Consider the following 19677-nt stretch of genomic DNA (forward strand, 5'->3'; position numbering starts at 1 on the left):
TTTTTTGTAGTGAAATCTGAGGCTGTGTGCATTTTATCCAGTCGTGAAATCGCACTTTGGCGAAAAAAATAAATGGAGGAATGCAGAGGCCGCAGCAAATGTATGCAGGCCAAAATAGCTTAAACAGTGTACACCATGTGAGATTTTTTAAGAGCACAGACAGGTTGTCGTCTGAACTATCAGCTTATGCGGGCTGTCGTACATACATACCAGTATGATTAAAACTTCAACAGTGAGGTTTAATTGCCAGATTTGGATGATGACTATACCGTGCAGATTATGACGCGTGTGGGAATAAAACTTTAATCATTAATAATTCCTGAGACGAACACAAATTTTTAAACGCTGATGTTTTTCTTTATGTGGACATGACCTGACATACAGATGTGGACGTGTTAAATGCTTAAACGTGCTCTCAAGTCAGTATGTTTGTAGACAAATACATCAGCATTTAGAGGAAATGCAGGAACAGAATTCTAGGTTTTTTTATTTTCTTGCTGGATTTGGGTTCAGCAGACTGATGAGGTGGAGGGTCCTGCTTCTGCATGAGTGTCCCGAGAAGCCAGGTCAGATGGGTTAGACCTATCATCAGAGGCTGCGGTCAATGCCTTGTGACAGCCGGGTTTCCTGAGAGATTTATAAAGAAGCATAATGAAACAAAATCCAACCGCACAGTTTCTTTTTTAGCACTTCTAATTCTTAGAAGCACAAAAATATTATTGAGAAATGACATCACAACCAACAACCTAATTAATCTCACACTCCTTTTACTTCTGTTTTTGTCCTCTACCCACTCCAAAATCATACTGAGGATGTTGAACTCCCTAATGCTCCACTTTATTCCCTTTCGTAAGAGTTTTTTCTCAGCAAACGGCTGCCTGCTGATCAATGATGATGAGTCGTCTCTATTTTCTGAGGCGGCTGAGGTCCTTCGACATCTGTCTGACAATGCTCAGGATTTTCTATGAGTTGTGGCTAATGCTATTCTCTATGTTGTTGCATGCTGTGGGAGCAGGTTCAGTGTCGCAGATACCAAAAAAAGACTCAATAAACTGATTGGCCAGTAATGTTGTGGGGATGGAGCTGGATTCCCTTAAGGTGGTGTCGAATGTTGTCCAAGATAAAGACAATGCTGAATAATACCTCCCACCCACTCCATGACATGTTGGCTAGCCACAGGAGCACATTCAGTGAGAGACTGAGATTACCTAAAAGCACCACTGAACGACCTGTGGCCATCTCCCTGTACAACTCCTCCATCTAATACACTGTAAGCCAGTGGCAGCTGGCTGCTGGTGGACTGATGTCCTGCACCAGAGACGTACCTCCATCTGGGTCGAGGTAAGAAGCCAAGATCGCCCGGCCTGTAGCGGCTCAACAAAAACAGTGGATCTGTGCCAAGGTTCAAAGTCTCTGGGCTGAGGACAAATAGAATGACAGGACTGTTGTTATTAATTAACATTTTTTTGCGTGTTATCATTTTCTACTTTACCTTAGCACTTTATCTTTTCTTTTTGAGAAAAAAACATATCATGGTGTTTTTGAAACCAAAACAAAAGTCACAGCAACTAAGCAAAAGCTTATTTATAGAGGCGTACATTGTTTTTTGACTATTTTGAGGCCAACTGGGAGATAATCTGGCTCTCATGGGCCTCAGTCGGGCAAAGATCCAGTTCACTGCTATGAAGAACCTGGCAGCTTTCAGCAGATATCAGGCCACCATTTTCACGACTCATTACACTAACATACACAAACCGGGCAAAGTGTTTCCAAGCACCTGACTGTTCTGGGGCCAGATGTCTGCAGTTTCTGCCCTCGACTGCTCTTCTCTGGGGAATTATAAAGAGCGGACTCTGTTCCATGGGATGTGTTGCTTTCCAGGATCTCACGCAGCTTCTGGATCTTCCCCTGAGCCTCAGAGAATTTCTCTAAGCCCTTCAGAGGACAGAGAACAAAACCATTATCTCGGTGGATGAGACAGTGTACACATTAGCGGGTAAGTCACAAAATAATATTTTGTTCTCATAATACTATAGCGTTAAAAGACAATAAGGCTAATCAGTTAATAGTGTTCACTTCACCCTAGGCCACCTAATGTGAAAGTGTTAGAATTTTGAGTTTCTTTTTGTGTTCAGAAAAAATCAAAGCACTCACCAGTAGTTGGCAAATTACATCTTAGTTAGGTGAAAGATTTATATGAAATCTTGCCTCTTGCAAAACAATAATCAATACAGTGGCTCAAAATTTCACCTAAAATGAATGAGGTTAATGTGAATAGAAGTAAACAAACTTGCAACAAATTACTGAATTTTACTCACATCTGAATCAAAAGATTAGTTCATTATCAGGCATCTGGAGAACTTCAAGATATATTGGGGAGGTCATTTAGCCATTTAAATGAGCTGTGTTGGATCAAGGACATGTCTAAAACCTGCAGGACACCGGCCCTCGAGGCCTGAAGTTCCCTGCCCCTAATCTAACGTATCACACACAGAATAACTGTTTCACGATACCATCGTTATTGTTGCGTATGTCTTATGATGCCATTGTATCATTTGTGAATTAACATTTATACCTTCATGCCAGAGTTTTACCTGTTGTGGAATATCTGGATACCTGGTTTCTTGGATGCCTGTCTCAATAGCAGAACATAGGGAGGATTTCCAGCAGTCTTCAATTAATACCAATCAAACTGGACCACCAAGCACAGAACTATCTCCCATACAAACATTATGATATGCTGTGGCTGCAATCAAATGGCTAAAGGCCATAGTTATTGTCAGGCTGTGTTCTTACCATCACAGCAGGTCTCAGAATGTTTGCTGCTTTCTCCATGTCTGCCTTGAGTTGCCTCCTCCTACTCATCTCCTCCTGGAGCTCAGCCTCCAGCTGAGCTGCCTCAGCTTTCTTTTGACTGCACACTTCAGAATCCAAGTTCAGCTGCTGTCTGAAATTATAACACAGAATAAAAGTTGACCCAATGTGGGTGTGGCTCAGTGGTAGAGCATCTGACTGTAGAGAAGCTGTCTCTGTTAAAGTCTCTATTAAAGCTTTTGTATGTTGCTACTATCAGGAAGTTAAAAAAATAATCTTGGAGAAACAGAAATAAATAAAAAGTAAAGAAGTAAAGACCTCAGGTCCTGTTTCTTGGCCAGCAAGAGGCTGTAGTTATTCAGCTGAACCTTGAGCTGCTGGCACTTCTTCGACAGGTGATCTTCTTTCTGTAAATCGGGTGATAAATATGGAGACATGAAGAATGAAAACGAGTTATCAGTTAAAATAGTGTTACAATATTTTAAGGCAATACATATCTTCCCACATGCCTCATTCTACATAATAATAAAAAGCAATAAGACTTGTATGTTGCATGTAGCAATGTAACATCAACTTTTTAAACAGAAGGCAGATGTACCAATTCAAGCTACCACAACCTCTAGGAATTACGCAGGCACATTTATGTCCCTTCTATGCAGACATCGTACCTCCTTGAGTTGGATGATGTCCTGGCTAGCTGCGTGGCTGTCCCTCTTCATGTTTTGTACTTCAAGACAGAGTTCACTCTCTTGGCATTGCAGGATGGATTTCTCTTTCAAGAGTTTAAAGCTCTCTGCTGTAAGCTCCTTGACTTTTTTAAGCACCTCTGCGTGCTGAATCTTCTCCTCCTCAACAATTGCTGAAACTTTATTTTTGATGGAGCTCCACACTTGTTTCTCACAGTCTTGAAACACTCTGTTGTTGGAGAACAGGGCTCAGTAAGTCGACGCAGCATCCAGAGGGAACAACTCCTCCTGCAGTTATAACTGTAGCTTGAATTTAACTCTGCACTAGACCTTACTTTGCCCCCTGTAAATCCAATTGTTTCTGCAGTCTGGCGATGGCAGCTCCATATTCTTCCCTCGTAGTGTATAGCTGCTTCTCAATAAACTCCACGTAGGCCAGTCGCTGTGTCATCCTCTCCCTCTCCTTCTGCTGCTGGTCCAGCTTCTCCTCTGAGTGGTGGAAAGGAGGTGCAAATGAAAACAGGAAGCTAGAAACATCCCAGTGTAAGCTTCACACAGTCTCAACAACGGTTTTGCAAAAATCATGGTTTGGACACTGTGGTTATGATGTTTTTGCAAATCTCTCAAAAAGGCAGACACAAAATTTAAAACAGCAATTTTAAGGTTCAACCCACAATCAAATTAATATATTTTTCTCCTGGTCTGGCTATAAATGTGCACAGTGGTGCAGCAGCTAGCTCATTAGCACTGTTGCCTCTTAGTGAGAAGGTTCCTGGTTTCAAACTCCCGACTGGCTGGGCCTTGTGTGCTCGTCTTGTACCTGTGTGGGTCCAGCTAATCCACCTTCACCCCACCCCAAAGATACACATCTTAGGTTAACTGCTGATTCTAAATTGGGCATGTGGCATGTGGTGGTGCGTCTCTGTGATGGACTGGCCAACTTCTGCCCCATGTTTAGACCAGCTGACTTAACCGAACACAAGATGATGAAAAATAATAAATGATCTGACTCAGCGTCTATCTCACTTTGCAACGTGCTCTTTGACTTGAGTCTGTCCACTTCCTTCTGTAGCTCCTCCTTCTGCTGGTTGAGATGCAGCTTGAGCTCATCGGTTTCCTTTTTGTCAGCTTGCTGCTGATGCTCCAACACCTTACTCAGCTCCGCAACCTTTTTCTCTACTGCATTTGAGGAGTCTGTCAGGTAATTACATATATCGTCCCTGTCCCTCCCCATTGCTCCATACCAAATTCTGAGGTCATCTATCAGTTTCTTCAGCTCGTCACATCTGAGCTGACACCTGCAGTACAAAAAAGGACATATGGGTTTAGAATTTATGAATCTAATATGAGATGCTGAGCTGAAACTGCTGTAGCTGGTACATCAGAATAGTGAAAAAGGAAGTTTTAAGATTTTATAATTGAGGAAGAAATAAATTTACTTGGTCCTTACAGAGGGGTGAGGTGAGGTTGACAGGTTAAGGAGGTGAGTTGAGCCTAGAGTCTGAAAGATGGTTATCTTTTTGCCATTGTAACTTTTGCTGAACAGATAACCTGGTCCAGATCATGTCATGTTCAGAGTTTTGCTTTAAAATCATCTGGAAGCGCCACGTTTTCACTAACTCTTTTATTTACAGTATAGAGATATAGAGTCTCTGCTGATGGACTGCATTTATAGCAAATGTAGCTGTTAAGTTTTGTTGTTGTGAAATATGTGTTGTATTGTCATTGGAATTTGCATGTAGGTCTAATCATATTCAGATGGTGATACAGAAAAATTTCTTGTTATTTTATGCATAAATGCTATGTCATTGCCACACTGAAGAAAGTTTCAAGTTCTTGACTCTGATTCTGAAAAAGGATTGTAATGTTGCTTCCTTTTTTACACCTGAGGTAAAGATCATAAGGAAACTACGGGCTCAGATTCAGACGGAGGATTCAAACCCAGGTCAGCTAAAGTTATTCTTCTATATTTTACAGTAAATAGAATTTTTAGCTTTCATAATTAAATTATGGATTTGAGGCTGTTTGTTGTCACTATTTAATTTAATTTAATGTCTTTCAGATTTTTTTAAAATCACATGTAAGAAGAATTGCATAGCAGTTAGGCACCATGTTATTAGTAGCTGGTACTGTAGAAACCTTCAAGATAAAAACAGTCAGTCACAACATAGCTGCCATTTGATCCAAAAGCTGATGAAGCACACACAGATACATGTAACCTATGAAGCTGTTCTATAATCACGTGTTTAAAAGTTTTGGGACATTTTTGGTGGTGGTCAGAGGGCCCGGTGGCGCCTGTGTCCGGCAGCCTCGCCTCTGTCAGTGCGCCCCAGGGCAGCTGTGGCTACAATGTAGCTTGCTATCGCCAGTGTGTGAATGTGTGTGTGAATGGGTGAATGACTGAATGTAGTGTGAAGCGCTTTGGGGTCCTATGGACTAGAAAAGCGCTATACAAATGCAGGCCATTTACCATTTTTGTGTTATGTTAAAAGTCGTTTACCCAACAGAGGAGCAGCAACATAGAGCAATGGTTTCTTACCTTTCCAGCTCCTTATCTAAGAACTGAATTTGTGTCAAATATAAAGCCTTGTCTCTGTCAGCAGGAACTGTCTCATCTGCCATAGTTGCTGATTTTTCCGCCTTTTTTACGATAAACTTGTTGGTGCTGTGTTTTATCTCCACTCCTTTAACAGCACATTTTCAAATAGCACAGAGAAACGATGTTAGTTGTTGCCAGGATACGCTGCATTCAGGGACCGCTTGAAATATTCAGCGCTTGATGTATTTGCTCTAAATGCAAATGTATATATAGTCTGCTGGTTGTTATGGTTCATTTAAGACTTCAGTTTGTTTTTCGTTTGTTTATTTGCAAAGTTGATTTTCAGTTTACAAATTTAGTAGTCACATTAATGAGATTAATGAATTATCTGAAAGGAAATCTAGCAATTCTAGCAACAATGCCCAGTTATACAGTTATTGTGATAATAATAACTGATTTATTTTATATATTATATTTTAGTTTGTTTTTTTAGTTTAGTTTAGTCATTTATATCATTGTTTATATGTATTGGGATTATCCTGAAGCACCTAATTACTAATTGCATGGTTTTATAGACACTTATAATCACTGTAACTGATAACTGTTTACTGCCCTTAGTTTTCATGCTCCTGAGCTTCTTATCTGTCTACAGAGCCACCTTGCACATGCAGAGGAAACACAGCACCTCTCAAGCTGCAGAGCTGTACATGCTTGTCTGTTGGCTGACAGTCAGTCTGCTCTGGGTTTGATCGCATTACTCCCCATGACAAAAGCTCAGTACTGCTTTGTGAGGTAAAGAACACAAATGCATGGTCTCTGACTATCAACAGGCTTACATTTGTGGGCTTTTAAAGCGTAACTACACCTTCAAATTATGCAGTCACAGCAGATGCATCGCAACAGAGGAAGGAGTTATGAACACTTCACTGCCACTGAATATGTGTGTATATAATTTAGCCTTGACAGTTTTACTGCATTGTTCACCTTTTGTACAGAGAGCAGAGGTTGATGAAAGGTTACATGAAGACTTCAGAAGTTTTTATCAGTCAGTAGATTTTTTTTCTTTCCTCTTCTTCAGTTCTGACAAAATCCCTCAACACAAAAGACGCACCATGAGAGTCGTCCAACCCACGGATCTATTAATACCTGCAAATAGAGGTGCTCCCTGAACATGTGGCTGCCAAACCAAAATGTTTCTCTAATTACTCTGTTTGGTCTCAAACAGACACACAAAGTTCACAAAATCAAGTTGATCTCAATGACTCATTTACTTTGTTCTTTTTTTCATATCACTTGTTTGAATTTGTGACTTTGATTCAGTTTAATTTCTTTAATTTCTTGGTTTCAGGTTATGTTTCCAGTGTAGTTTTTATTGTTTGAAAATATTTAGTCTTCATTTAGTTTTTTGAAGTTGACTCGCAAGCTTGTAGACATCCAAAGTCAAAATTAACAAATACTAAAACTTAGGGTATTTGATTTTTTGGGTGATATGATTTTGTTTTAGTTAGGTTTACAAAATTATTTCAGTTGGTAAACTATAATAACCTTGATCCTTGGTCTTTTGCAGGAAACAGTAGGTGTACATTTTAAAAAGTGAATGTGATGTTTACAAGTTTCTATGTAACAAAGCGTGAAGTCTCATAAAAATCCTAATATGAAGACTACTACTTACTACTTAATTAAATAACAGACCTCAGTAGCTATGTTACAATATGACAACCACAGCTGGGCAAACTAATTATATCTAATTATATTATTTAGAACTAATTATGTGTTTTCAGTTTCTGAAGATTGAGCACGATCTTTCTTTTGGCACAAAGTAAAAATATCAATTCCAATATTCAGTCAGACCTTATAAAAGTAAAATGTTTGGTTAGCTGCGTGTGACTCGAACAGAGTTCAAACCCAGCATACACCTGTGTTTGCATACCTTCAGGTACAGTCAATCATAATCATTGCTGAGGTTTCTCCTATGCACATTGTCATAACCTGTGAAGTGTCCTGCACGCTACCTCCACCACCCACAGATATTCAGCCCGAGGCCGGCATACTGTAACTCAGCTGTCTCTGTGTTATTGTCTGTTTTTCTCTGTTGCATCGGCCCCTGGGAGGACGATGCTGTCAAAATAAAATAATGTGCTCTTTGCACGAAAAGTGAGATGGATATGTTTCCTCACTGGGAAAGGATTAGATGGTGGAAGACATGAGCAGAGAGACAAAACAGCTTGTGGTGGAAAGTGAGGGTGTGGAGGTTAAGACATTCAGCTCTCACGACACGAGTCGTGAGTTCATTTTCTAAAAATATATTTTCCTTTTGTGAAAAACTACAACTCTAGCACTAAGATATTTCATAGAAACTTTAGACAAATTAAACTCTCAGAAAAGGTTCATTCTTTTTTTTTTCCAATGAATTATAAGTTATCAATTATTCCAGCAAGATGCAAAAAACTTTTTCAGTTCTTCCTCTTGGCAAATAATCACTGATTATTTGCATATTAAATTTAATGTGAGTCGAGCAAACACGCACGTACAGAAAACATACAAAAATCTTCATTATCCTTGCATGTAATGCCTTGTCATATCTCACAATATTAAAACCTTTAGCCAGGACTGTCTGCAGTGACAGTTATGTCTCCATGTTTATGCAAAGATTTTTTGTTTTCTGGTATTTGCTGGTCCCAAACCATCTTTGGCTACAACAGCCAGCTTTATACCTCTCTCCTTGTCCTTTGATTACCAATATTTTAATTCTTGACTACTCCTGAACTTTGCCACAGTAAGAGCACCTAAACCTTAACCCTGTCCTATTAACATTAGAGTTTGTGTCCTAGTTGCAGCAACAACAGATAAAAAGAATGAGAGACGAGAACGTGATCTGCTGCAGGCCTCGGGCTGCTGAGCACGGGAGAGGCACACATCGAAATAGCTGCTTAAACAATGTTTTTACCAATCTGTGTGTGAATATGCTACCTGTTTGTTTCCCAGTTGTCATGGCAGCCGGTAATTAAACCTAAAAGCACACCAAGTGTTGCTGAACACAGCAATCAGCTTCTGCTCCTCCTCCAGTTAGTCTCATATTTTGTGTTGACTGGCTGACAATATCACAAAGAGATTTAAAGACATGAAGCGCATGAGACTGGCTCATTTGCTTGCTGTAGTAACACAGTTTTACCTGGCAACAGATGGAAAGTCAGCGCCATCAAACATTTACGTTTTCAGTTTAATTTTCCTTTAGTCAGTAAATCCAATCACACTGCTCTAAAGCATGAGGCCATGGGTATCTAACTCTCTAAAGTAGAATTTTATTAAATTACTTTAAACGAAAAAACCTTTAGGAATTGTTCTAGAGGATTGTGGTGGATGTTTGCAAATTTAAAGAGTGGCAGGTGGTGGCGGTGGTGGAGGTGGAGCATTCATCAGTTGTCATAACACCATAAAGTCAAATACGGACAGGCTGTTCAATTGAAACCCAGTGTGCTCGCTGATAAATTCCACTTGGTGCTGCGATTATTATTATTAGCCTTCAAATTACAGGTTGTGCTTTTGGAACAAATATAAACGGATACCTTTTAACTGCCATGACAAAGAAGAACAAAACCTTTAGAAACCACTTACCAACTCAAATTACACCTGACCTTTACCATTTACAACATCCTGAATGCCACTGATGTTGTTAGGATACTAGAATGCTGCTCGCTTATCTCAGCTCAGAAACATTTAGATGTTCCCACAATAATTACAATATTTTCAAGTTATTCACTGCAGGAAAATGTTGTAAATAGAGGTGCACTCTGTAAAGTACATGTAAAGTAGGCCCTTGCATGAATGTAATGCAGTTGCATCTCTCACATGCCCTGCTTATAAAAAGGATGCAATGTTTACAGATGTTGCCTAATCACACCACAGTAATAATGTTGCAGTTATCTTTGTGAGGACCAGTTGGGTTCAGACCACGGCCATCAAACAGACCCCGGGACCAAAGTTGACCTGGCAAAGACTCCAATCTGGCCCACTCACATTTCCAGCTTTGGAAAATGTAAAGGAGTAAAGGTATAAATCTTGGAATTTTAACTGTATTTGCATATGATTTATAAAGTTTCCTACCGAAAAAGACCTCCTTCGTGGCCATGCATATCACACCAACGTAATTAAGTAGCAGATAAACAACTGGGCAATGAGAAACAGAACTTTTAAATTGAATTTACACATTTATCATGCAGAAACACTGAGGTGTACCATACTGTAAGATATCTCAGGGACTAAATGCATAGTTAAACTTCTTTACATTTACAGAAAGGAGAGTTTCACTGGTCCAGCCCCCCTTAAGATCAAAGTAGGCTGTGTGTTCTTTTTAATTATTATTTTTTTGGATGCCTCTCTTTGTTTTACATGGCTTCAGTGGTCTGAGGGATAAAACTTAGCTCAAATTGGTTAGGTAAATTGGTTAGGCTGCGAGTTTGGCACTAAATTGAGAGGGTTTCATTTAGAGGAGGTAGAAATGTTCTGATATTCAAACCATAATCTTGTTGGATGAAGTTATTATCCACCTACATTTTAAACCAATTATAAGAAGAGTTGGAACGAGGCCCATTTCACAATTTAGATGAATTGAAACTGGAATTTCCCTCTTTCGAAACAAAAGCTAAATAATGAAGCTGAATTCTTTGGGCAGGGTGTTAGCTCCTGTGATTACTGCTCAGGGAAATATTTGTCTGTAGCATTAGGCTGTAATAACTTTGATTTTCAAGCGCTAACCTGCCTTAACCTTTTGTTTCCTGCAGCCCAAAGGCCGAGCCTTTTCCTCTCAGGTATGAACCAGGAGATAGGTATTCCGTCTCCATGCCAGTACAAACGATGTGTAGCTGAGTCTGAAGCATCAAACAGCATTAGGGCTGCTGACAAACATGGAGGATTAAAATAAGAATGAAGGGGAGGAAGTATTGGTTGTCTGTGCCAATCGCATCCCCTCTGATACACAAAGACTTTCTGGTAATCCCACCGCACCAGGATCCCTTTTCCTAGGTAAACCACCTGAATGGAGTGGAATCTTTGGAATGCGTGCCTGTGTGTTCCTGCGCTGAAGAATATGCTATTAGGCAACTGAGTTTTAGTATTCACTAGTAAGCATGCTTTATCATAAAAATGATGTATTTGTGGTAAAGGATGTGAGGCATTAAATCTCCTCCGGTGGGTTTAGCCTTGAGGGCAAGAGCATTTGAGCGTACGATGGGGGCATCTCCTACACGTCATCCTTCTTTTGCATTTTAGTGTTACAAAGTTAGATGGAAAAACGAACGCAGTTTTTACCAGAACTTGTTTGGTTTCTTTTAAGCAGAAAGCTCCTTGAATCACGACACTTTCAGTAATTTGAAAAAACAAAACAAACAAACCCGACAAACAACGAATGAATAAATTTATGCCTTGTTAGATACTGGGTTATGATAAAGATCCCATTTTCTAAATTGTTTAATCCTGCTGTGTGTCACAATTCTATTACTTTTAAATCAAAATTATTGTGGCTCTGTCCCTTTAGTTTATTTCTTTTAAACTTCAAATACAAATAAATCACATTTTGCCCTTTTTCAGACAACAAAAAAGCCATGATATAACATAAGAAACAGAACATGAATACAGAACTATAGAAAGTCCAATTTAATGTGATTTTATATTATTGTAGATTCAGACCCAGGTCTTCATATGTCAGTGTTGACATTGTGGAGGACTATAAATACCTTGGAGTACACATTGACAATAAACTGGACTGGGCTAAAAACACCACAGCACTTTACAGGAAGGGCCAGAGTCGTCTCTATTTTTTGAGGCGACTGAGGTCCTTCAACATCTGCCAGAAAATGCTGAGGATTTTCTATGAGTCTGTGGTGGCCAGTGCGATCCTCTATGCTGTTGCATGCTGGGGGAGCAGGCTGAGGGTCGCAGATGCCAACAGACTTAATAAACTGATCCGTAAGGCCAGCAATGTTGTGGGGATGGAGCTGGACTCCCTCAAGGTGGTGTCGGAGAGGCGGATGCTGTCCAAGATAAAGACAATGTTGGATAACACCTCCCACCCACTCCATGACATGTTGGTCAGTCACAGGAGCTCGTTCAGTGAGAGACTGAGATTACCGAAAAGCACCACTGAACGACACAGGAAATCATTCCTGCCTGTGGCCATCTCCCTGTACAACGCATCCACTTAACACACTGTTTGCTGCTACAACTACACATGTTTCTTTTCCAAATATTTATTTATAAGTGACTTATGTATGTATGTATGTATATATATGTATATATTGTACTATTCTTAGTTAGTGTATTGTCTGTCTTGTCTTAATGTTGGTTTAAAATGGAGCACTGTAACAAAAAATAATTTCCCCCAGGGATCAATAAAGTATTCTGATTCTGATTCTGATTCTGATTCTGATATAGTTTGTACAGTTCATACAGTCTGTAGTTTTCCGTGCCATTTATAATATTGGTTTCTGCTTTTCTCTTTGTTTTATACCCACATGTAATTTTCCAAAACATGTAACTAAGGAGTCTTTGCAATTAACATTAATTTACCATTACCATTACCACCACCCATTTACCGTTTCATTTTAAGACAGAAGGATGAGCATGGTGTACCAGACTCGGCAAAGCCATGCCAGTACCTGTCCTACAGAGTCTGAATCATTTCCTTTCATTTGCACAGTGCTGAGTAAGGTTTCTCTAAAAGTTTATATCTGAACTAGGAGAACGCGATGATTAACATTCACGTTGAAATGTGTTACATCTCTAAGGAAAGTGTTTTCAAGAGAAAGAGAACAAGCTGCCTATAATAATATATCACAACCTCAAGTTATTCATGTCCAGCTATTAACAAATCAATGCCTATTATCAATTATGTTTCAACATCTAGCATGCTAGCCTCATTGGATTTTTTCTGTACAAAGTACACTTTAAAAAAAAACCTAAGAAAATACGGTAAAATGTATATACACAAAGTGTAGTAGGCTACTAGTCGCTTAAAAGTAAATACTGTCCAGAGTTGACCTGCTTTGGTGGAGGTTTGTGTTTTCAGAGTGCTTCTTGTTTTTAGGAAAACACTAAATTTGCCACAGTAGTGTGTGTTCACACAACTGTGTGACGTGTGAACCATTCACCGTAGAATGTTTTACCTGCTATATTATGTGAACAAAAGAGTGACGTTAATGCTTCCAAAGCACAACGCGTGCACATGAGCTTTGTCTTACGCTACGTTCCTGCGCGCACTAAACAATGCTGATGACAAAAGCTGTTACGTTTTATTTTTTTATCTACCTATACAGGTGCTGGTTTTATTACAGTGTTTATTGTAAAATAATATTTATAAATGTATTTTTATATTATTTTACCCTAATGTTAACAGTCATTGAACAGTTGTGGTCTGTGGGATCAGCTGAGTGTGTTAACATCTTACATCTTTGTTGCTTTTTATTGTCAGTCTAAAATTGATGCAACTAACTGCAACCACAGCAAAAGGATTTCAACAGTATTTTTCTTCTTTTGTCTTTTATATCCTTTTCACTTTCTTTGTGGATCAAACATGAGCTTTGGGTGGGGACAGAAAGATTACATGAGTCTTAATATAAATAGGCTAAAGGACAATACTTGAGTGAAATATTTGTTCCCTTTGGTCAGGGCTTGAACCACTGACACTCCCTAAGTGAATCACAGCTTACGCTCACGTGCTCCTCGGATTTACCCTTTTTCCAAGCTTGGAAAATATTTCTTCTGATTGCATAGCGTGTTCTCGAGATTTTAAAACTGGAAAGTTGAAACAACGGATGCTACTGAGGATGCGTTGACCACACATTGATTTTGACTTGACATACTAAACCCAAACTAGATATAATTAACATACTAAATAAACAGATTAAAACTCCAATAAATGCTCCAAAATATGAGATTGATTATGTGTCATGGTTTGAGTAATTTTAAGAATTTATGATATAAAATGTTCATTTAAAATTGTGATTAGTTCAAAATGAGCGATTAGTTCAAAACCATAACAGTAACATCAAAACATGTTTTTGTTTAACTACAGCTTATCAAAAGAACCCGACAGAAGACCAGCACATCTAATACATGTCAACTGCAAATACAAAGTCATCACTTAAGAGCCTTTGCGAATGTGTTTGATTCATCATAATACAGAACACAGTAATCAATACAATCTTGACTGGAGAAGCAGATAAATAAGAACATATGGATTATGAAATGTTTGAAGGATTTGAGGCTCTGTGAGGCAACTTGAGATTTAACTGTTTGCGAGTTTTAACAGCACACAAAGAAGCTGTAAATGAAGAGAAAAGCAAAAAGTCTGTCTTTCTTACAACAGCCTTTCAAGTGCATGCGACTTATAATGTCAAAATTAGTGGAATCACTGCATGACAGTCGGTGTCCACTCACTGCCTGTTGCATGCAGCACTTTGGGATAAATGACTCTGCAGCTTTACTGTAATGCATTTGATGATATATTGTGTGTCGCGTGCAAAAATACAGACAAGAAGCTAATCAAAGCACCCTGAATACATTCCAGAAATTTCAGCAAATTTCTGTGGTCAAAGCCTGAGGAGAGAGGGAAGACACAAGTTCAGCCCACACGCAAGGAGAGGTGAGGAAACCTGTAGCTTTACTCTTTGAGCTCTAGAATTGTGTGCTTGTCTACTGTGCATCTTTTTTCTGTGGCATTCACCTTTATTGCAGAGGCTGACCATAAAACATGACTTGAATGTACTTTTATTTGATAAAAATCAGTTAGTTGGAGCTCCAGAAGATGTTTTGCTCGTGCTGCCGAAGGAACATATCCGCCAGTGATGATATGTAAAAACCAAAGATAAAAATCCTTCTGAAAAATAAAGTTCCTTCTAAGGAATTGTGGCGTTATACGTGGACCTGTTGAGTCCGTGAGTAAAAATGTTCCGTGTGTAAGGCCCCAGTCAAATGTATTATCAACAAGACACTGTTAGACACATTTCATTAAACTTCATGGCAGAATGGTGATGATGGAGAGTATTTAACTGAGCCAGCAATCCTCAACTTTGCCTTCTGACTTGAGGTGGTAATGCAGCTGCACCATGGATTTTCCCTACAGCAGGGATTTGTAGGGAGGAGGAGGCAGAAAAGCTTCCTTGGGGGGGAAAGGAGTTTGCGTGCATCCAAAAATAATCTTAACTCCTAACAACAATAATTCCCGAGGTGGGTGGCGTCCAACTGGCCAAAGGCAGACTGACAACACCTACTCTGCACATATTTAAAGAGTGTGTGCTTCAAACTCAGACCTAGAACCAGACTGGTGATGAAGATAGATAGGGCAAAACAGATGCATATGCTGCGTGCAAAAACTATCTGAAGTCTGACAAAGAGAAGCAGGAGCTGTTTATAATAGAGACTTCCTGATAATAATATAAAGGTATTAAGATCAGAATACCAAAGCACAGAGAAGCTGAAACATAAGACTAGCAGGACAAAGAAGAAGCTTAAGGGTCGACAATGCCTTTCTCTTCCTGCTGCAAACCTGTGCCTGTTGCCCTGGGGCCTCTGGAAGAATCCAGTACCCTGACAACATCCTACTCTTCTTCTCCACCTCCCTCTCCAACTCGGTTTCGCCGTCCCCGTCGGGTCCTGTATCCAGCCTTTCAGAGCAGGAGGCCCCCACTCAGGGAAGCTCCTGACAAGGCCTGTCGCTGTCTTCTGTTCCTGTCTGTGCTCGTCTTCCTGCAGGTCTACACAGAGGAGCCACACACCTGCACAGGTTAGTTTGAGTACACTGACACGCACTGATAAATGAATCATTACATTAATGTCTTTATCTTTCAGAAGTCACTACAAAGTCTCCTTTATGACTGAATTTGATGCAGATCAGTAAAAATTAGTGTAGAGCACTTACTCGTGTCTGGGCGAAGGGTCGTTATGGGTTTATGGCTAAATGGCTATTTTATACAAGATGTCCATACATGTTTTAACCACAAATAAGGGGAATTTAAATAGGCATTTATAGAAAGTGTTGAACTTTAGTTGAACTTTGTTCTTTGAATTTGAATTTAAAATTGTCATTCTGTGGATTCACAAGATATTGGCAAATACACTGTTCATTTTTTGATCAATAATTAAGTGTTAACATACAATACTCTCTTTATATGAAATAAAAACTTATTTTACAGTAATTGAGAGCCAATGCCCAGATCCAGCAGTGTGTCAACTTGAGGCTGGTGATGGGAGCCTAGGCACATCCCAAGGATGGACAGGGGAGGAGCCCTGGAGGATTCAAACAGTGGATCGAGGATCAGAGACACAGGTGGAGTGTGTGGTGGCATGATGGAGGACAAAGTCACTAAATGCGAACAGAGTGAATGAGAAAAGGGTAAAAGAGAGGAATAGCCACACAGACAAGGTTAAGTTCGAATACTGTGTGGAGATGGTTTCCTCTTGAAAACATTTCTACATGCTAGTTTGATTGGGGATGGATAGTGGTGGTTTCCAAAGAATGTGCTCCACCTGTTCTGTCACCGCCACTGAGATGACACTCCAGCTCGACAACAGCAGTTATGTGGGACAGTGAAACGTGGATGAGTACAGTCAAAACTGATAAGAAGGGTAATATTTTCCACTGAAGATGTGTCAGGCAGATCTCAAAGTTAAACTGGTGGGACCACATTACAAACAAGGAAATGTGGAGAAGGACGAAAGCATGAAACAGATGTCACCAGAAGAGAAACAGAAATGAGAAAGGCCTAAGCTTACATGGTGTACAATGTGGCACAAAGACTTGAAGCAAATCAGTAGTGCCCGGCAAAGACACAGGATGACCTATTGTAAATAATAATGTTCAGTCAAAGGCTTACATTTTAACATTTCAAATAATTGTAACTATTTTGTGAATATTTCTGTCTGAGTGTGTAACCCTGTGGTAAAAAGTACGTATTTATTCAGAGAGTGTATTTTTATATAGCAGCACCATCCGTAATTTGTTTGCTACACTCATTTTAACACGCATCATCTGCTTTTTTAAAATAAAGAATAAATTGTTTATGCAAATGCCTCCATAAATACGACCATGCCTTACAGTACCTTTTTCCGTTAGTGTTATGCTTAAAAGATAATGTATTTTTTACTCAATGCATGTGACTAAAAGTATGTGAGTGCTTGTTTCACCACTGGTGTGCAGTAAAAACTCTTTGTATGATGACATGTTTCTGGTTTGACCTGTTCTCTGCTCCGAAACTGATCATTGTTGCAAGAGGCATTTTCAAACCAATCTTCACACTAACTGCTATGTGAGGTAAACTGAGCAATGCCTGTGTGGGTGTTTACTGTGAGCACAGGGGTCTTTGAGTCACTGACTCATGGGTAATCCCTCAATCAGCCCACGCAGGCTGCTATAACAAACACACACAAGTCTGAGACTGTCAGGTGGAATACGCAACTGGCTGGTATCACTGTGAGAAAGTAGATGTGTTGGCACATGCCCGGTATGTCTACTTGTGTTGAGTTGTAACACCAGCTGATTTCTCTGATACAGTGTTGATGTCGTTATATATAATTTATATTCTGCATTAACTTGGATTACCTTTTGAACTTTAGACTGGAAGATTATGCTACAAAAACAAAAACTGACCAGTGGCACAGAGAAAACTGCTAAAATTAAATAAAATAAAGAGCGTAAATGCAAATATTTGTACAAAGCTTTGTGCAAAAAGCAGTTTTAAAATCGTAATTGGTGTGAATGTGTGTGTGAATGGGTGGATGACTGAATGTAGTGTAAAGCTCTTTGGGGTCCACAGGGACTAAGTAAAGCGCTATACAAATACAGACCATTTACCATTTAATTAAAGCAAATGTGTTATGTTTAATCATTTAGCTTAAAAAAGGTAATGAATTGTAATTTCATGATATTAAACTTCTTTCCAAGAGGAGATTCTATGTGACTGGGGAAATTAATGATAACTTAACAACACAAATAACACGAAAACCATCATAAACTGTCACATTCAGTCTAGACATTCAAAACATTAGTAGTCAGAAGAAACGGCCTCAAGAAACGACAGAAAGAAGACATCTGCCTCAAGAAGATGATGTCAGTATGGACTCGTAATATTTAGCATTTGTGTCTTGCTGTTTTACATGTCTCTGCATATGATCTCATAAAATTAGTGAGTGCATGAGCTCATCGTGTCATTCAGCAATATGAGCATGTGCATCACCTCACGTCAGCAGGTCAACACACTGTCGGTTTGGAGTAGCAGATCGTGGAGCATGTATACCAGTGCACAAATGCATTTATAACCCCCTGCAGCTAATAATCGCATCAAGTCTGTGCTGCAGGTCTACCCCAGTCTGCCAGCATTTACCACAATATACCATAAATCATGTAAACAAGCCGAGCTGAGTGAGTTAGTGTGCCTGTGTGACTGCTGCAGAAGTGTTTTGTTGCTGATTTTATTTGGCACCTTTAACAGGAACAAAATGTAAGATATCCAAACAGCCCTTGAGGAAATACAGACACATTGAGTCCAATCGCTTTGTCAAGTGTAAAAGAAGGTCACCTGTTGAAATACCTTTTTCACGTTATAGTGTTCAAGTGACTGAGATTCCCATATTAAGGTCATCCCCTGTCAGTGATGTGAAGAGTAAGACAAAAACTGTCTGAAACCAGGCATGTAATCTGAAGCATGAGCTTTTGGCTCGTACAGAGTATTTGTATATACACTGACCTTGTTGTGTGAAACTTCAGGTTGAGTATGAACACCTACCATTGTAACGGTATATAGATGAAAGACATGGAAAAGCAGAGCAGGTCTAGTGCTCTGTGTGAAATTGTAAAAGTACAATTTGCTTTGTTTAGATAAGATCGGGCATACATATAATAAATTCACAAGCATCATAAACTATCATAGAATACACTTACGTAGTGTGTTTGTGTTTGATGTTTACAGAGAGGACAAAAAATCTTTCACAAATTGTACACTCAAGCTTATTGATGAGGTCATGCGACGTAATCTCAAAGAAGAAACAAAGAGGAACATGGCAAGCTGTTAGTAACTATCAATAGACTCATTAAACATTGACATGTGACATTTTTGTCACAGGTGTTTTAAAAGCACACTAACTTATGACCTCAATGGAGCTGTAAAACCTCACTCAGCTGGCATGACTGAGCTAAACAGAGCCATATTTAGACAGACAAGCACACAGAGAGATGTGGCTAAAGGCTGAGGTGATAGATTCAGCTATAGCACTGTGAGTGACTACTGAGGTGATTAAAAGTTAAAGCCTTTTAAAAAAGAAGAAGAAGAAGACATGGCGTCACCTCAGAGCAGGATGACAGTTTGATGAGCTGGAATGTCGGTTTCTGTCAGGGATTCCAAGAATGCGTGTGTGTGTGTGTGTGTGTGTGTGTGTGTGTGTGTGTGTGTGTGTGTTTGTTTCCTTCCGGCTGTCGCCAAAGTGCTTGCACATAGGGGGTCATATGATTGTTGGGTTTTTCTCTGTATCTATTATTGTACGATCTACTGTACAATATAAAGCGCCTTGAGGCGACTGCTGTTGTGATTTGGTGCTATATAAATAAAACTGAATGGAATGAATTGAATTGAAGTGTGTGTGTGTGTGTGT

General features: G+C 39.4%; 2 protein-coding genes across 11 annotated transcripts; one reads left to right on the forward strand and one right to left on the reverse strand.

Moving 5' to 3' along the window:
• Positions 1 to 461: 461 nt before the first annotated feature.
• Positions 462 to 6176, reverse strand: LOC113034001 (uncharacterized). Its single transcript, XM_026188257.2, has 9 exons — positions 6040 to 6176; positions 4527 to 4798; positions 3836 to 3989; positions 3483 to 3729; positions 3133 to 3221; positions 2797 to 2947; positions 1778 to 1935; positions 1326 to 1418; positions 462 to 627 (listed from the first exon to the last, which is right to left on the reverse strand). The coding sequence occupies exons 1-9, from the start codon at positions 6120 to 6122 to the stop codon at positions 510 to 512; spliced, it is 1365 nt and encodes a 454-aa protein (XP_026044042.1). The 5' UTR covers positions 6123 to 6176; the 3' UTR covers positions 462 to 509.
• LOC145432476 (uncharacterized) lies at positions 1859 to 17978 on the forward strand. 10 transcript variants are annotated; one of them, XR_013912769.1, is made up of 6 exons: positions 1859 to 1996; positions 5391 to 5445; positions 6692 to 11061; positions 14603 to 14677; positions 15698 to 15817; positions 16227 to 17978. XR_013912769.1 is itself a non-coding variant. In XM_080309450.1 (4 exons), the coding sequence occupies exons 1-4, from the start codon at positions 5298 to 5300 to the stop codon at positions 16379 to 16381; spliced, it is 498 nt and encodes a 165-aa protein (XP_080165576.1). In that variant the 5' UTR covers positions 4794 to 5297; the 3' UTR covers positions 16382 to 17251. The 10 variants fall into 10 exon arrangements, 2 of the variants coding, with proteins under 2 accessions (XP_080165576.1, XP_080165577.1); XR_013912773.1 differs by having other exon boundaries at positions 10821 to 11061; positions 16227 to 17251; XR_013912770.1 differs by lacking the exon at positions 1859 to 1996 and having other exon boundaries at positions 4794 to 5445; positions 6692 to 10089; positions 10821 to 11061.
• The last annotated feature ends 1699 nt before the right edge of the window (positions 17979 to 19677 follow it).

This window comes from Astatotilapia calliptera, chromosome 12 (assembly GCF_964374335.1).
Source record: "Astatotilapia calliptera chromosome 12, fAstCal68.1, whole genome shotgun sequence".
Taxonomy (NCBI): Eukaryota; Metazoa; Chordata; class Actinopteri; order Cichliformes; family Cichlidae; genus Astatotilapia; species Astatotilapia calliptera.